The 16,024-nt window shown below is 34.8% G+C and overlaps 1 protein-coding gene across 4 annotated transcripts in view; it reads right to left on the bottom strand.

Annotated features, from left to right (window-relative positions):
• UBR1 (ubiquitin protein ligase E3 component n-recognin 1) overlaps nucleotides 1-16,024 on the bottom strand; it is a 74,974-nt gene that overhangs the window by 19,662 nt on the left and 39,288 nt on the right. For all 4 annotated transcript variants that reach the window (XM_080397665.1, XM_080397666.1, XM_080397667.1 and 1 more), the window contains 10 exons: nucleotides 15,952-16,004; nucleotides 14,866-14,968; nucleotides 14,313-14,361; nucleotides 12,187-12,341; nucleotides 11,132-11,231; nucleotides 9,335-9,444; nucleotides 7,972-8,064; nucleotides 6,220-6,401; nucleotides 4,879-5,084; nucleotides 1,492-1,585 (listed from right to left, as the gene is read on the bottom strand). In XM_080397665.1, the coding sequence (XP_080253791.1) occupies nucleotides 1,492-1,585; nucleotides 4,879-5,084; nucleotides 6,220-6,401; nucleotides 7,972-8,064; nucleotides 9,335-9,444; nucleotides 11,132-11,231; nucleotides 12,187-12,341; nucleotides 14,313-14,361; nucleotides 14,866-14,968; nucleotides 15,952-16,004 (1,145 nt within the window). The remainder of the gene's footprint in view (nucleotides 1-1,491; nucleotides 1,586-4,878; nucleotides 5,085-6,219; nucleotides 6,402-7,971; nucleotides 8,065-9,334; nucleotides 9,445-11,131; nucleotides 11,232-12,186; nucleotides 12,342-14,312; nucleotides 14,362-14,865; nucleotides 14,969-15,951; nucleotides 16,005-16,024) is intronic.

The following is a 16,024-nucleotide window of genomic DNA, read 5'->3' as shown; positions in this document are numbered from 1 at the left end:
TTCTGTTACAATCAACAAAAGCATACATTTACTTCAAAACAAACAACTATGTTTTTGCAAGCAACTCCTCTTCCTGATACATGGCAACTACAAAGATACTCAGTTCATTTGAACTTGTACTGTTCTAGAGAGTATTCTGCTGTATTTTTAGGCTCCACAGATACTCTAGAAAGGTGTGGCAGGCATTGTTTGGAGGAATATTAGTAAGTTAGAATGTCTGTTATGTAATAAATAAAAGACTATACTCAAACCTTCTGTGCCATCCCGTATGAGAAGAGCCTGTTGTCCATTTTAATCCCATATACCCATACAGCAAGTCATCTTTTCTTAAAAAGAGCAAGGGAACTGAGCTCCAATGTTGCACTACTTAGATCTACGCAGATGTAGATGGATCTGCCAAGAGCAGATGTATTATACTCAAGGAACATACTTCCGTATCATTTGAAGTGTGTGCACCTATTTATTTTGTACTGATGTTGTATTGTTAAAAAAAAATATATAGACACATATTTATAGGAAAGTAATAATAAGCACTAGAAGTTTAGTCAGATTTTTTTTGAAGTAAAATGGCACAAACACAAACAACAAACCTCAAGAGACTGTTTATATCATACAACAATACAATGTAGCTTGCAATTGCATGACCCAACTATCTTTATCTGTTGATAATGTTTCAGTGGGATTATTTCTATTATTATTTCTCACTATTTATCTTGTTTAGACTTGCCAGACCTTTGTGGAGTCAAATGCTGAGAGCATTAGTTCTGATCTCCATAATCCTACAAATGTACCTGCAACCAGGCTGACTATATTCTGCAGGCTAAGTAACTCGATCTTTTAATATTTCAGGTTTCATTCTAATCCAACACATTTGGTCTAAACTGTGGGCTCCCATCAACAACAGAAATCACTAGATCAATTGCTTAAAGTTTTTAAGCACTGTATCAACTCTTCCCTCTTATTTTTTATAGTAAGAGTTTGTTCACTGACAGAGGAGGGGTGGGGAACAAATATTGATAGATTTAACCATTCATATTCTGTTCTGAATGCTGGATTCTCATCTAAAGACTCAGTGGAGTAAGTCAGCTTCATCTTTTAAGTACTGACCTGGTGACGGACTTTCAAAGTACTGTTGCTATAGAAAGCTCACCTGGAAGATTTCTACTGGTTCTCACTGGATTGTTAAAAATAAACCTACTACACACAATTTCTTATCCTTGACCAATTTTACTCCATTGGTTTTAGTTGCATAAATTCATAAGTCCTTAGAGATTCTTCTTTGGGTCATAGAAGGCACTAAAAACTTTGATGATGATTTTCTTCAAGTCAAAACTTTTGTGCCATATTTCATTTTTGATGAGTACAAATAGTTCTGACTCCTTAATTACATCTGCACTTACTGTACTGTGCTTTTAGCATTCACTTAGATGTTTTGGAAAATAAATTTAATAGAAAAAAAAACATTAAAAGGCTGCAAAGACACATCCTTACTTCTGCCAGCAGGCTGCGTGCATCACATGACCACAGCTTCCTGTGTGAGTCCCACAAGGTAAGTCAGGGTGCATGAAGAGAGGATCTAGTGTATCTAGAAAGATGCAGCAGAAAGAAATTACTTAAAGAACAGTAACATAACTTCCCATCGGTACAAACAGATGAGCACTGAACATAAGTATACACTGAACATAAGCCTTCGGATTTTATTTTCCTGCAGTTTGCACATTAAAATCCCTTTTGGCTAGCTTTTCCAGACCAATACTCCAGCAAAGTAGTCAAGAGACAAAGCCCACTAACTACTGAAGGCTTTCCACTAATTACAAATGAAGAGATGACAAATAGCAAATTGGTCAGGAAAAAAAAAAAAAAAAGAAAAATAAAGAGTTCTTCAGTACTGGAATAGCTCTGTGGATGGATTCTCTATCACTGCAGTTTTTAATGTATTCATTGCTGTATTTTTAAATAATAAAAAAAAAAACTACTAAGGACAAGAAAGAGTAGGCATTCCTACAGCTAATGAGCACTGGTGAATAACAAAGCCAAGTCTATTTTTTACTAATCTTACAGAATTCTTAATAGCAAAAACATTATGAGAATGTAATGGTGTCTTTGTGCTGCATATGCACTTGAAGTGAAATTCCATTTTCCCCTTAAAGATACCTAAATAATGCTGAGCTGAACAACGGTAGTCCTCCAAATCTCACCTGGTGCACTGTTCATGATTTGGAACAGATACACCTGAATTTGACACAATGAAAACAAAAATAAGTAATTTTTTTAAATAAACCCACATAGCATCCAAATTGCACTGATAATATAATTCTATTTGACAGCAGCTGAAGCTGTTCTAAATTAAATGGAGACTGAAACAAGAAAATGAACATCAGTATAACACTAATTTGTCACTATTTGCACTTCTGCTGTGGGAACAAGCGTTTTCCCACTTACTTAGATCTTGAAAGAACAAAAGCTCTTACAGGCCTACTTCTAACTGATGAGCTGCAGAGGACCACGCAGCAGAGAGTAAGTGCTATGAATAATATCCAGAAGTGGACTTAGGAAAAGGAACTTCATTTCCTTCTTTGTCCAATTCCTTCAATAGCCCAACATGTCGCTGCAGAAAGCTTACAAGTGTATCTGACTACAGGAGCATAGGATTTAATTTGTACTTCAGAGTACCACAGAAAAGAGGAAGGGGGAAAAAAAGGATGCAGTTAGTAGATGGCCTAGATAAAAATTCTATACAGCTGGCTCAAAATTGCCATTATCAGTCACTGTTAAAAAGAAAAATGTATCAAACTGGATTCTGTATGAGTCTGTCCTGGGTCTAGGACTGTTTAGTATTTTTTAATGACCCAGAAGAGGAAACACAAAACATCTTATCAAGTGACACAACTTGGTAAAGGTCTGCAAGCATGACAGAGCACAGGGTACTACCCTACAGCCCTAGAGAAATAAAAAACAATGCTGAACCTCCCTTTTCTTTAGAGTTTTTTTGATAACATTCATGAGTGGTTCTGAACTACACGAACACAGAATTTAAAACCATTTGCTAGACAGCAGTGTCACTGAAAAAATATCTTTCAATGCTACATGCTTATTCCTTATATATTAGTTAGCTTGAATAAGCAGGATTTGAAACAATTATTGACTCAGCTTTATAATAATATATGGGCAGATACACAGAGAATGCATATTCATTATTTAATAGGTAACAGCTATTCACATTTTTTTCTGTGTTAAAATAATTATAATCCAATTTACAGGGAAAAATGACCATTAACTTTTAATTATTATTTAATATTATAGTGTGCTTGAATTGAACTACTAGTTTTATGATGTAATGTAGCCACCTTGGGGTGATTACACCTAAACAACATTTGCCCAGGCTGTATATCAAGTAGGACAGAGCCAAAAAATATAATGAGAATAGATTAGTGTACCTTCTCCTTACCCACAAAACCTGGTCAAAGAATTCAGGTGGCTTACTAAGCTCCTTTCTTGACAAATTCATTTTTGACAATTCTTACTGCTTTATTGTCTCTCTTTATTTTTAGTTTATAGGACAATATAGAAAATAATTACTATCATCCAACATACTTGGCATCCAGGCTGGATGGCACACGCAAATTCTCAGAACTTTCTCATTTCACTTCTGGGTTTTTGGTGGGTTTTTTAGACAAATACTTGTTTGCCCTTACTAGCTTTCTGAGATGTCAACTATCTACTATGATTTTAAAAAATAGTTGAAGATTACACTGAAGACAATGGTTCTGATAAAACTTTCAGTATTACTTTAATAATTACCAAGATGAATATGTTGAAGTTACCTATATATCATTTCAACTTTTCTTATCCTATTCTGGTCTGTATTTCTCTCTTGTTAAAATTAATCGGGCATCTGATCCTTAATTATTATTAATTATGCTTTTTCAAAAAAAGCAATAAAATCAGTGAATACTGAAGTTTTCCCTTTTCCTTCTATTTATTTTCTTTCTTCCCCTTGAGTAACTGATCAAAATCTTTCTCATGTTTAAGCAGCTGTTACAAAAAAATTCTGGTTTTTATTCATGCTTCCTGCTACCAATATGCTATTGTGCAACTGTAACTCATTAGTTTGTATTATTTTCTTGTATTTTTTTATTTATTCATAATTCTTGCTTACACTTTTCTGTATTTTTATTATGTTGATGTTTTCATTACTTTCTGGACATGAAAAAAAACCCAAACACACACACACACCCCCCAAAACCAAACTAAACCAAAATTCAAACCAAAACAAAAAACTAACCTACAACAAAAAACCACAGAAACAATACAAAACCCAAACCCTCCTGGGGCTGCCATATTGGCCTCTGATAACGTTCATACATTTCCTCCATATTGGGAAAATTTGTTGCTATGCTTGAATAAACAGAACTTAACATTCTTGGATTTCTTCCAGAGTGACATCTACTACCAAATCTCTTAAGTTTTATTAAATCTTCTTGTGAGATTAAAGCAATTTCTGATTTCCCAGGGACAAATGAAAATCTTTACGTATTTCTCATTTTTAAGTTTTAAAGCAGGGGTCCTCAAACTTTTTAAGCAGGGGGCCGGCGCGCGGATGCAGTGGCAGGCAGCCCCTGGCGGGGGGGCGGGGGGGGGGGGGGGTGTCTGTAAATACCGGGGGCCGGATTGAGGACCCTGGGGGGCCATATCCAGCCCGTGGGCCGTAGTTTGAGGACCCCTGTTTTAAAGCATGGATTTTATAACAATTTCAAAATTTTCACCTTCATTTTAGTAAGCCATTTAGCGATCTGACAGAGTACAGAGTTTAATGAGTTTCAAGGGGTATGACCTCTAGGTACAGAACTGCTTGAGTCTAGAAGAAAGATTGCATACCCCCTGAGAGTTCAAGAATTCTGCTCCTATTCTGAGTTAAGGCAGTTGATTTCTGGACACAGGCAGATAATACCATGGCAGCACTTTCCAACTTTACTTCCTGCTCCTCCTGACAAAGAATACAGGTCAGAACTTCTTTCTCAGCAACAGATGGACCTCGTTTGGGACCCAAAGCAATCCTTGAGTAGTCAATTGCCGAAGACATGCTGTAAGACCATAAGTGACACAGAGATACAAAATAATCAGATGGCTTTTTCCAAGCAAACTACTTCCAGGCATCTAAATATGTTGTACACTGCTAACATTCCTAGTTTTACACCGAAGTGCTTTACAAAACCAAATGATGACCAAACAATGAAGAAACACCTCAATCCTCCCTAAAATGCAGTATTCTTTAAAAACAGAAAGCAAAAGCCAACTGAAACAGAAAAACACAATGAAATGGTTTTCATACAGTAGGAAAGTCACGAAGCTGTATTTAATGTAGATCAGATTAAATATATTTTAATCTTACAGATACATTAAAAATGTTCCCCATTCTTAAAGAAAATATACTGGAAATGAATGCCACTACCTTAATTCAGTGGTTTGACACACAATACGCTTCCATATATTTTTTTAAATATTCCTTATTCCAGAGTTCAACAATGATTTACAGAAAATGATTAAAAATCAAAGCACACAGAAGTGTACTTTTTTGACATCAGATTAGTTTTGTGCAGCCCCAAGATGACCAATATTGTGAGTTGTATTAGGTATATTGTTGCAGCATCTCTACAACAGGAGCAACCCGTAACAACAGAATTACAAACAATATAAACCAAAAGTTTTCAGTGTGAAATCAGATTTTAAAAACTAGTGAACAGAAATACCAGTGACTCGAGCTACAAGAAACATTTTCTTTGTTGCAACTTAACCTTAAGGCATATGGGCTTTTATATTCTTTCCAAATTTAACACTTAAATATTCATGAAAGTTAGACAGTCACCTCCAAAATTACAATGTTGTCAACTCAGCAGCTTTCTAACATAATTTTTCAAATGTTAAACGATTAAATGATCCATCATTTGAAGAAATAATGAATTTTCTTGTTTATCTTATGCTGCTCCACAAATGAGTCCGCTGTTCTTACATTAGCATATACATGCTAGTTTACATATATTTATATATAATTCTGTAATGGAAGATTACTTAGAAGTAAATAGAGATACAAGTTTGCTGACTGGGATGACACAATCCTTCTCTTGAATGTACTTTCAGAATTTTAAGGTAGCATAATGAACATATGTAGAAGGTAACAAACTCTTTCCACGGGAACTCTGGATTTCTGTTGTTTCTCACCTTTCTTCCTCCATAATTGCATCTTCTTTCCCCTGTGCCTCTAGTGTGTTTTCGTACAGGAGCTTATGGGTTTCAATGAAATTCCTCTGTAGCGCAGACATCTGGGCCATTATCTTCTGACGGTGCAACCTAGCTGCTTCTGCCTTTCTCTTCCGCTCAGCTTTCTCTTTGTCCTGAGTACTCTGGGTTTTACAATAAAAGAGAATAAAGAAATCACACACAACAGAGAACATCAGAAAATGAGAAGACTCTTTCCCCAACTATATGCATTCTAACCACTGAGAAATTCCTTAACTGGCACACTTTAATGATAAAAAAGAAAGTTAACTGCTGTCTGAAAAATGTAAAACAAAAATCTTAAATGTTGACTAGGTCCATTAACTTAGTCAGCAGAAAGATTTTGAGCGTTCCACAAAAGATCACTAGTACAATCCCTTGCCCAAAGACAGGATCAATAATACCTGATCTATTTTAATTAGGTGCTTGTCCGTTCTTAAGAAACTTCAGTAAGGTAACATCACAAGCCTCCTCCAGTGTTGTGTTATTCTCCCCATAAGCCAAGCCCCTACTGAGTATTCAGTACCTCCTTTGCAGGAATTCAAGAAAAATTTATCTTGAACTATGCACGACACAAAGAACGTTCCTACATTTTTGTGTCAGCATTTTATGCATCTGAAGATTGTATTTTCCCCCTATTCTTCTTTATTGTAGACTGGGAAACTCTTCTTCCAGTATTTCCTCACCTACCATGTTTTCAAAAACTATAAACAAAATATTTATATGCTCTGGAAATGCAGGATTCAAAACCCACAGACTTAATTAAAACATACAGAACCTAACTAATTATTCAATTACTTAGAGACAATTCAGCATTATACATATTGCTTCCATTCACAGTGGTATTACTTTTTGAGGAAACGAAACAACAAATTGCTCCACATGTAGTGGAACTGTGTCTCATTTCTTACTGACTTTTGTATTTTGTTCCCTTACCTTACTAGATATCACAGGACACCTTTCTAAAAAAAGAAACACAGCGGATGCTTGATAAGTTTAGAGCTATGCATGCAATGACTAGCCAAGAAATTGTTTGGCAGTGAGCTGTTGCCAAACAGAATGTGCAAGAGCAAACTGGCTTGTCTTTGTACACTGCCTAAGGGTAACTGGATTCTTCTTTTCTATTCAACTGCCAATTTAGAAAAACAAAAAAGGAATTCATGGGACTGCAGTAATCTTTGAAATCTCCATTTCACTCTCATCTGGCCACTGGATTCAGAAGTTATTTTGAGGGAAGTGTGTAGAGACTGATAAAAAGACAGAATAATCACCTAAGCTTGACGTCTTTATACAATCAAAGCAAGGCAGATAACCTCTTCATAGGTCACATACAAGACATCATTCTAAGTGGATTTGTATTTCTAATTATTGCACCATGTAAACATCATAGAAAAGGTGGTCAAATCACAAAGATAGAGAGCAATTAACACAAATTACTTCTTCACCCCCCTCCGTTGTTTCACTTAATTTGGAAGTACAACCAAAACCACATTAGCTGTTGATAATTCCATGAAACATGCTTAGCATAAATTTCATTTATTAAAATTATTAATCCTATTTTTAGGCAATGTATCAGAAATTAGTATTTATAAAACTGTCATTTAAGGTAGCAATAAATTTAGGCAACTTTTTGAAAACAGCCATTCAAAACATTAAATGCAAGGCTTCCATAGAACATGGGTTTTTTGTTATTACCTCATCACCTTTTGTAGCTTCTGAGCCTGATGTAGCTGCTACTACTGTTGTCACACTAGATTTTTCTCTCATTCTTTTCACTGTCTCAAACATCTAGGAATAGAAACTTAGATGTTAAAAATAAAACTGATTAAAGATCCTGATACTTTGTTTCACATTATTTTCAGATTTTGATATGGATGAAACCAACTGCCATACTCCTAAATAACAAAAACATCTAACAGACCATAATGTGCATCCTGTAACACTGCTGTGTCTGTATCCTAAACCTGACGAGCACTGCTCAGTGTGAAGGGAAGTATAATTCTTCCAAATGTTTCAGTCTTCTGGCACTAATTCTGCTAAACAGCTGAAGATTCCATACGTTAGAAACATGGATAGAGGCTGCTAGCTTATTTCAAATAGGTGAGATGTGGATCACCTCATGGAAATAGTCACTGAAATCATGCAAACACCTATACATCTGGAACATCAAGAAAGCTTTACAGCATGTGTCCAATTAGCTAAAACTGAGCCTTCAATTTTAATTTACTACTTTCTCCAGCTATCTTTAACATGCATCTTGAAGTTTGGTTAATACTAAATATCCTACATTTACTATACATATAATTAAAAAGTTGCATGTACTTAGTACACTTTTACTTTTGCCCTTAGAATTTTAGAGGAATAACTTCTCCAAAAAAATTTTCAAACCTGCCTCCCTAATGTACAAGGGCAGTCCAATGTTAATAGCTGAGGATAATTTTGGAACCCTACTATGGATTCTTACTCTCTTTTCCAAGAGCACCGTCTTCTACATTTGCCACCTAAACCAGGAAACCCAAAATGCAACAGCACAGCAGTATTACTGCTAAGCAGAAGCAGCAGCCTCCTACACTGGAGAAGGTGTCACAGCTCCAGAGGTTCTTCCCTTCTCTTACTGGGTAATGGCAAGCAGTTGGATGGAAAAAATCCACAAGCCAAACATACAATGTGGCCATTAGTCACATCCACATGACTCAAGTCTTACCACAAGCAGCCTCTAAAATGCTTTCCCAAATAATGTAAGTTTTACTTATCACTTGCTGTTATTTTGCAGCATATGAGGAATAAAGTTTATGCATTAAAAATATCATTACCGGAATGAGTTCTCTAAGCAAAAATTGACCCAATACTTGAAAGTAGCAATAGCAAGTAAAATGGACACATTAACACAGTATTCAATAGACCATCTCATCTGGGGAAAAAATGTTACATCAGATTAAGCTTCTCAAGAAATCACTGCAGCTGTAAACACTGGGTTATGTGCAGGAATCATCGCTTCTTTAATGAAAGTTTCCTAAATTACTAAACCAAGATCATTCCTATCTCCCCCCTTGTGTACCTGCAGTATCCAATTGACTGTGTCCTTCTGTGCCTCTAACTGAGGAACTCTCTTTAATTTTTCCAAAAGCATTAACACGTTCACAGCATTCAAGGCTGAGCTTCCCATTCCTTTACAAATTAAAGAACAACAGAAAAGCATGGGTCTTGAGGGGAAAAAAACTCAGCATTTCAATGTATTTGTAACTATGGAAATGCCTTAAAACATTGCTAATTACGTAATACAAACATGAATACAATCTGTGTAGTTACATTTCTGTTTTAATTTCATCTGTTTATTTCACTTAAACATAGTATAATCCTTCTTCACCCCTCGTAGATCAATCATTTTTGCTCCTTCCAAGGGCAGAAGTACAGACAAAACCAAAATTGCCTTTTGCTTCAAATAGAAGTTGTAAAGATGTTATAGTTTACATGAGTTTGCTAACAGCTCAGTGCACAAGTTATTTCTATCACAAAAATTATTATAATTACAGTAATTATTTGCTTCTTCACACCTAGGCCATTCTCTAACATGATTTAAAATTGAGACCATTCTCTTCCATTGCATTTCTTTTGCAGCACTTCCCATTTGAAATTAATTTGCATGTTTTTAGAAGCGAGACAAACATTTAAATAGTATTGGAGTTTTAATTCACTTCTCAATAAGAGTTTTCTTACAAAAATACTGATTATTTTTGCATGCCTTATGTATAAATGGGGCTTTTGTTTGTCTCGTTATGCAAAACTAAAGCTGGCAAACAATTCTGTAATGTCTCAATTGTAATTCCTTTTAGTGTATTCTTGTAGTCGACATGAAGCTTCTTAAACAGAAATACATTCAGTGTGACGATAACAATTCTTGTTGCTCAACAGTAAGAAAAAATCAAAAATAAAAAAGTGAAATGGGAGTGCTTTTCAAACTCAGTAACACCTGTTTACACAACATTTTTGAAAAACTAAAGAAAGGCGGTTCAGCAGCTTTATGTATTTATTTACCTAGGAGGTATTTAAAACAAGTGTAAATGTGGTGCTTACAACACGGTTTAGTGGTGGACTTGCCAGTACTAAGTTAATGATTGGACTATGATCTTAAAGGTCTTTTTCAATCTAAGTAATCCTATGATTCTATAATTTTACTTCACATTTCTTATCTCCGTTTCACCTCTGAAGTGACAATTATGTCTAGCTTGATAATGGAATCTTTATTATTTCTTCTTACACAGTGAAGCAGAAACTCTAGATAAGATTATTTGGAAAATGTAGATTCCAGCTCACACTCACTAGTCTCGAATGTAAGATTACAAAGTGCTCTGTAGGGATTTGGAAAAGTAAAGAAAGAAGAAAAGTATTCAAGTGGCTTCACAGCCACTAACTTTTGCTTCTATTACCAGTACCATAGTAAAAAACTAACTTGCAGGTCAATCAGTAATTGTACAGCTCAGGAGTAAAAAAGATGGTGACAGTTCACTTAAATCCACTGTCATTTCTCAAGTTCTTAGCTCCCATTTCAATCATGTTCTTGTCAAGGAAGAACCATTTTCAGTTATGTAACACTAGTATTACTTTTCCTTTTCTCTTCCAGAAAGAGAAGCACACCCCCTTTTCAACATATCTGGCAACTAAGGAAACAGGAAGCTAGTCCAAACATGGTTTCTTCATTATTTAAAATACTTATTTTATCATGTTTTAATTCTACAGCAAAAAATAAATCCTTTCTATCTAAAAATCACCAAACACTTTCTTCTACTCTATTTTTGTCCTCACAAAATCACATTTGCCTAATATACTTCGCTCTTTTAAAGAAAATGAAACATACGTGTTGCTTTGTGATAAAAATCAAAGGTTACTTCTTCTTCTGGAGACTTCTGTAACTGCTGCTTCTCTTCTAATAACCCTAAAGAAAGGAGATGAAGCACCTAAAAAAAAGTAAGTATCATTCACTGTTAGATGTCTGGTAAAACAGCATATAAAATTAATATGTTTAGTATAGTTCTGTACTATATGCTGATTATATCCATGACAAAACACAGAAATGAGAAGAAGTGCTGAGATTGTACGTGGACAGTGAAATCACAACTCGCAACATAATTTTCCTGCATATTACTTGCACTAAACCTAATAAATTTGCACACGCTTTACATTAGTAACATATGAATCTTTTAATAAATTCTTATCAGCAAAATCTTTGGTTATTTCCATAATCCAACAATTAGCAGGTAAGTCAAAGTGATTAAATAATCTAGAGACTTTAATTAACAGAACTGATTAATTCAATCAGTTTGTAACTTCAGGTCCTAATCGTATAAATACTTAAAAAAACAAAACAAAAAAAGCACCCACAAAAAGAACTTCACAACATCAGTAATTCCTTTTTTCTTAAAGCATAAAGTCACTGTGGTAAAATCCAATGTCTAAATACTTCCAAAATTTTATTATTTCATGGCTAAGGCCCCAAAGACATTTACTTATTTGGAGACTCTGCAGCTTACAAGATGAAGCAACTCCAATTTCTTTAAGGTGATTAAAGGGTTACTTATTTGTATACGAAGTTTCAAGAAAAAGACAAAGTAAGGAGAATTACGTATTGAAACAGCTTCAGTGATGAGGCAACACAGAGGGGAAAGCAAAGTAGCAAACTGAAGAATATTCCCAATTTAGATATTATTGCATTTCACTTATCTATTTTACAGTGGAGGTAAATAAATGTTATCAACAAAGAAAATATTTCTAATTATGGAAAGATGTTTGGGGACAAAAAGTAAGTTCTTACCATTCCAATTTAAAGTTCATCTTTACACATTTTGATCTCATCATAAGCAAACACGGTCAACACAGGAATGACCATAGGAAGAAGACCAAAGCCAACCATACCATTTGGATCATAGCCTCGGTCCACAAGTGGGTCTCCAGTTCTACTGCTCTCTGAAGAACAGTCCGCAGTATGTGCATCATAACATCACAGTTCAGAATCCTCACCACATTGCTGAATGCAGGACAGAAGTCTGGAGGAGGTGGTGGTGGCAATGCTAGAAAACAGACACGCGCAAATATATTAACAAACTGGCACCTCAAAGGTTGCAGGCAAAAAGCAGAGAGCAAACACACGTATTCCAGTGAAAGGACAAATGGACTTCTAAATTAATAAAACCACGCTCAAACACAATTGTTTGCCTAAGTCAGCTTTTATCTTTAGCAAAACTAAGTACTTTTAGTAAGTTCTTATATAAAACACATGCAAGCTAAGCTAAACAATCGATCAGAAGTGTTTAATTTTATCGGTAAATGCAAATATTTAATATTTTACACTGCCTTATTTAAGTATCACTAATAAACATAGTGTTTATGTTTTGCATCAGATATCAAGTTTTTAAGTAGTTAAAGAACAGTGAGCAGTGGATCTTCTAGAGTGTGATGTCTCACATTACCGTGTCCCATGCTTAATATGGCTGGATGTTTAAATTCTTCCTGCTACTGGGCCATCCCGATAATTTCTAAGTACATTTTCTGAGCTAATATTGAAACTGTGTGATGTGGTATCTCACGCAGAAGCCACCTGGAATCTTGGCAGCTACTAACAGCAGCTCAATTAATGCTGCAACCTTTCCCTACCTGGAAGCATTGACTTAAGCCTTCTCTTGGTACCTGGATGCCTCTTTTCTGAAAACTTCTATGAACAGTGTGTCTCTGAAACCATCAATCTTTTGACAATTTAGACTAAATGAATTTTAAAAACTTACTGACAAAGACAACACAGCCACACAAAAGCATATGCATAAAGTATAAGCAACAAAATGGGTAGCCTCAGGGGAACACACATTAATATAAAGTTATCTTTGTATGAGTTTCTGACACAGTATTTGCATTTAAAGTTCCACAAAATAAACATCCTTGCTAACATTTTAGAGCTGCTGAAGTGAAGGGGGGGGGGGCACGGTGCAGAACATTGAAAAGTTACTAATGAAAATGTGACAACTGTATAAAACAGGAAGTGGAGAAAGAAACCAAAAGTAATCCAAAGATATTTTTTCTCTTTTTTTTTTCCAGCTGTCATATTCCAAGTTACTTTAAACCGAGGGAAATTACATTTTTTTCAAAGAGAATCCGATTCCTGATTTATTTGTGTCCCTCCTAAATGACAATACTAATTAATTCTTCTTCAGTTCCATTTTTTCAAGTGAAAGGAACCCAAAGCAAGTAAAATTTACTCAGAATGAATTTTAGTCATCTTGGGTATGAAATGCTGTAGTTCCCCTGATTGTACACAAAAATAAAAATATACTTCAGATTAGGAAGTAAAGATTAAGGTATTCAACTGGAAGGGCAATCTGGGAAAAGAAAAACACTTTTATCTGTTGCAACTTAAAAAAGCAGGTGATAGCTGATTTTATTAAATTGTTCACTGTACTTATTCATTCAGCTTACAAAGTCTTCCTCAAATCAATTCAATTAATGCTCATGACTTGAATAGGTAACAGTAAACTCAAAAGGAAAACACACTTGTGTTACAACAGAAACATGGGGGTTTACTGTTACACGTATTTGTAGCTTCTAAAAAAAATAAAGTTTTGATTTATAAAACCTAAGTCTCAAGCTACTTACAGAATGGATACGAGCACTAGCTCCTGTGGCAGCCTTCTCTACATGACATTATTATGCCTCAACACTGCACTAACAAAAAATAAACTTCTGCCTCCTAGTTACTCCTCCCTAGAAACTTCAAGTTGTTCATTTTGTCAATGTATACTATGCCATGTTTGTCTACATGGAAATTAAACTAAAAATTCCAAAATCTCTATCTTTGTTAAAAAACAAAAAGGGGGTGGGGGAAGATAAAAGCTAACAGCAGTTAATTAATTACAATTACTACAGATCACAACAAACAATATGAACTCAACTATCCACAATTAAGTCACATTTCCCACAGCTCATTTTATATGCACAACTACATACACTACTGACTTATCACATTTGTTGAGTCATCAGTTTCAAATTTTTACCTTCATCTCTGTTTTCTTGTTTTCTTCTTTTCTTTTGTGTATGCTCAGCCTACAGAAAAAGTAGTGTTGTTACATCAGTACTTCCACAGAAGTACAGAATGAAGCAATTAGAAATCCTAAACTGGAAATGTGGGAAGATACATAGTCAATACTTGGTCATTTAACTAGAATCTTGTCTGAAATCTGTTTAACAACACTGCATTTTATTTCAATTAGTAGTAGATATAAAACAATTGGACATACTTGCTTCCTCAGCATGAATTACAATAGATAAATTTGGGGTTTTCCAGTTCAAAGAGATATCATACTTTGTTCTTTAGCATAAACAGTTAACAGAGTTAACATAGAAGTCACTTTAGTGAAAACACTAATGCAAACCACCCACATGAATTTGTATTAACAATTTGAACTTCATTAGAGGTTTGAAGTTAGCTGCATATGCTCTCTACTGAATCAGTTTCTTTAAATACCATTAATTCCTTTGATTCAACAAACTTCTTTAGTTGATATGTACTATTTTTTAACCTTTGAGAGTGAATCTTACACTGCTCACCTTGCTGTGCTGGGTCTTAGTATAGTGATAAAAGAACATATTGAACTCCTTCAAGCACTCATCTTTCAGTTCATAAACTCCATGGCCAGACACACCTGGTTTCCTTACAGAGAAATATTTCATGATATACAGATTAATAATTTATGTTCAGCACATATTTAAATGTAAACACACCAGTGACACAATTTATTCTCTAAGGAAGTGCTAGTAAGAAATGGAATAGTGGTGGTTGCTTCATTAACTTAAAAGCACAGAGTGAGTACAGCAATCAGTCTTTCAAGACTGCTTACTTCTGTAAATCCTACCCAAAAGCAAAATGTTTCTAGTCTACACAAGCTACAGCACACCACATAGCCTCTGACAGGTAAATTCTTTTTAACTTCATGGCTTAGAATTTCAGACATTGGATGTTACAGTAAAAAGAAAATTACTTTTTTAACCAAGATACAAAACAAGTAATATGAACTTTCCAGCTAGTGAGATTTTTTTGAACCTTCCATACAATTCCCAAAGCAAAATTCCCACTTACACCTATAGCTGCCCTTGATTAAACACACACAAGCGAAACACATGAAATTTCAAATAAGATATACTAAAATAATTAAAAGACATTTTTGTGACAAAAATAGACATTTGAACTACTTTTTCTCAACTGCTACAATCAGTTGTTCTATATATGTTAAAAAAAAAATAACTCCCATCTGAAAGTTACAGCAAGTTAGCAACGAAGTAACTTCTAAACCAATGATTAGGTGGGGACTGTCAAAGGTACAATGACCTGTTACAGTTCCAGCCACCTTTGACACAAAATTAACTTTTTAAGACTTGCCCACTAGGATTTGAGATTACTAAACTCCTGAGACTCCCTCAAGCTGAATTTGAAGACTGACAAGGGCAAAAGGAGAGAAGCAGCAGGTTTGGATATTCCATAAGCTTTTCTTTCCTATGTATATTTGAAAGCATATGTATTTCCAAGACAGCAAAATATTAGCTGAACAGAGACTGTGCAGTGCAGCTTGTTTAACCCATATAATATAACACAATTATTTCATGTTCAAGACTTATAAAACAATATTAAAAACTTACTTAAATGTAGCCACTTTATCAATTACTTTCTCCAAGCCAGTTTCATTGTTCTCCTGGTAAAAAATTTAGTTTG

Source organism: Falco punctatus (assembly GCF_963210335.1).
Source record: "Falco punctatus genome assembly, chromosome: 7".
Taxonomy (NCBI): Eukaryota; Metazoa; Chordata; class Aves; order Falconiformes; family Falconidae; genus Falco; species Falco punctatus.
Note: the sequence above shows the minus strand (reverse complement) of the source record. Positions and strands in the feature narration are given on the sequence as shown.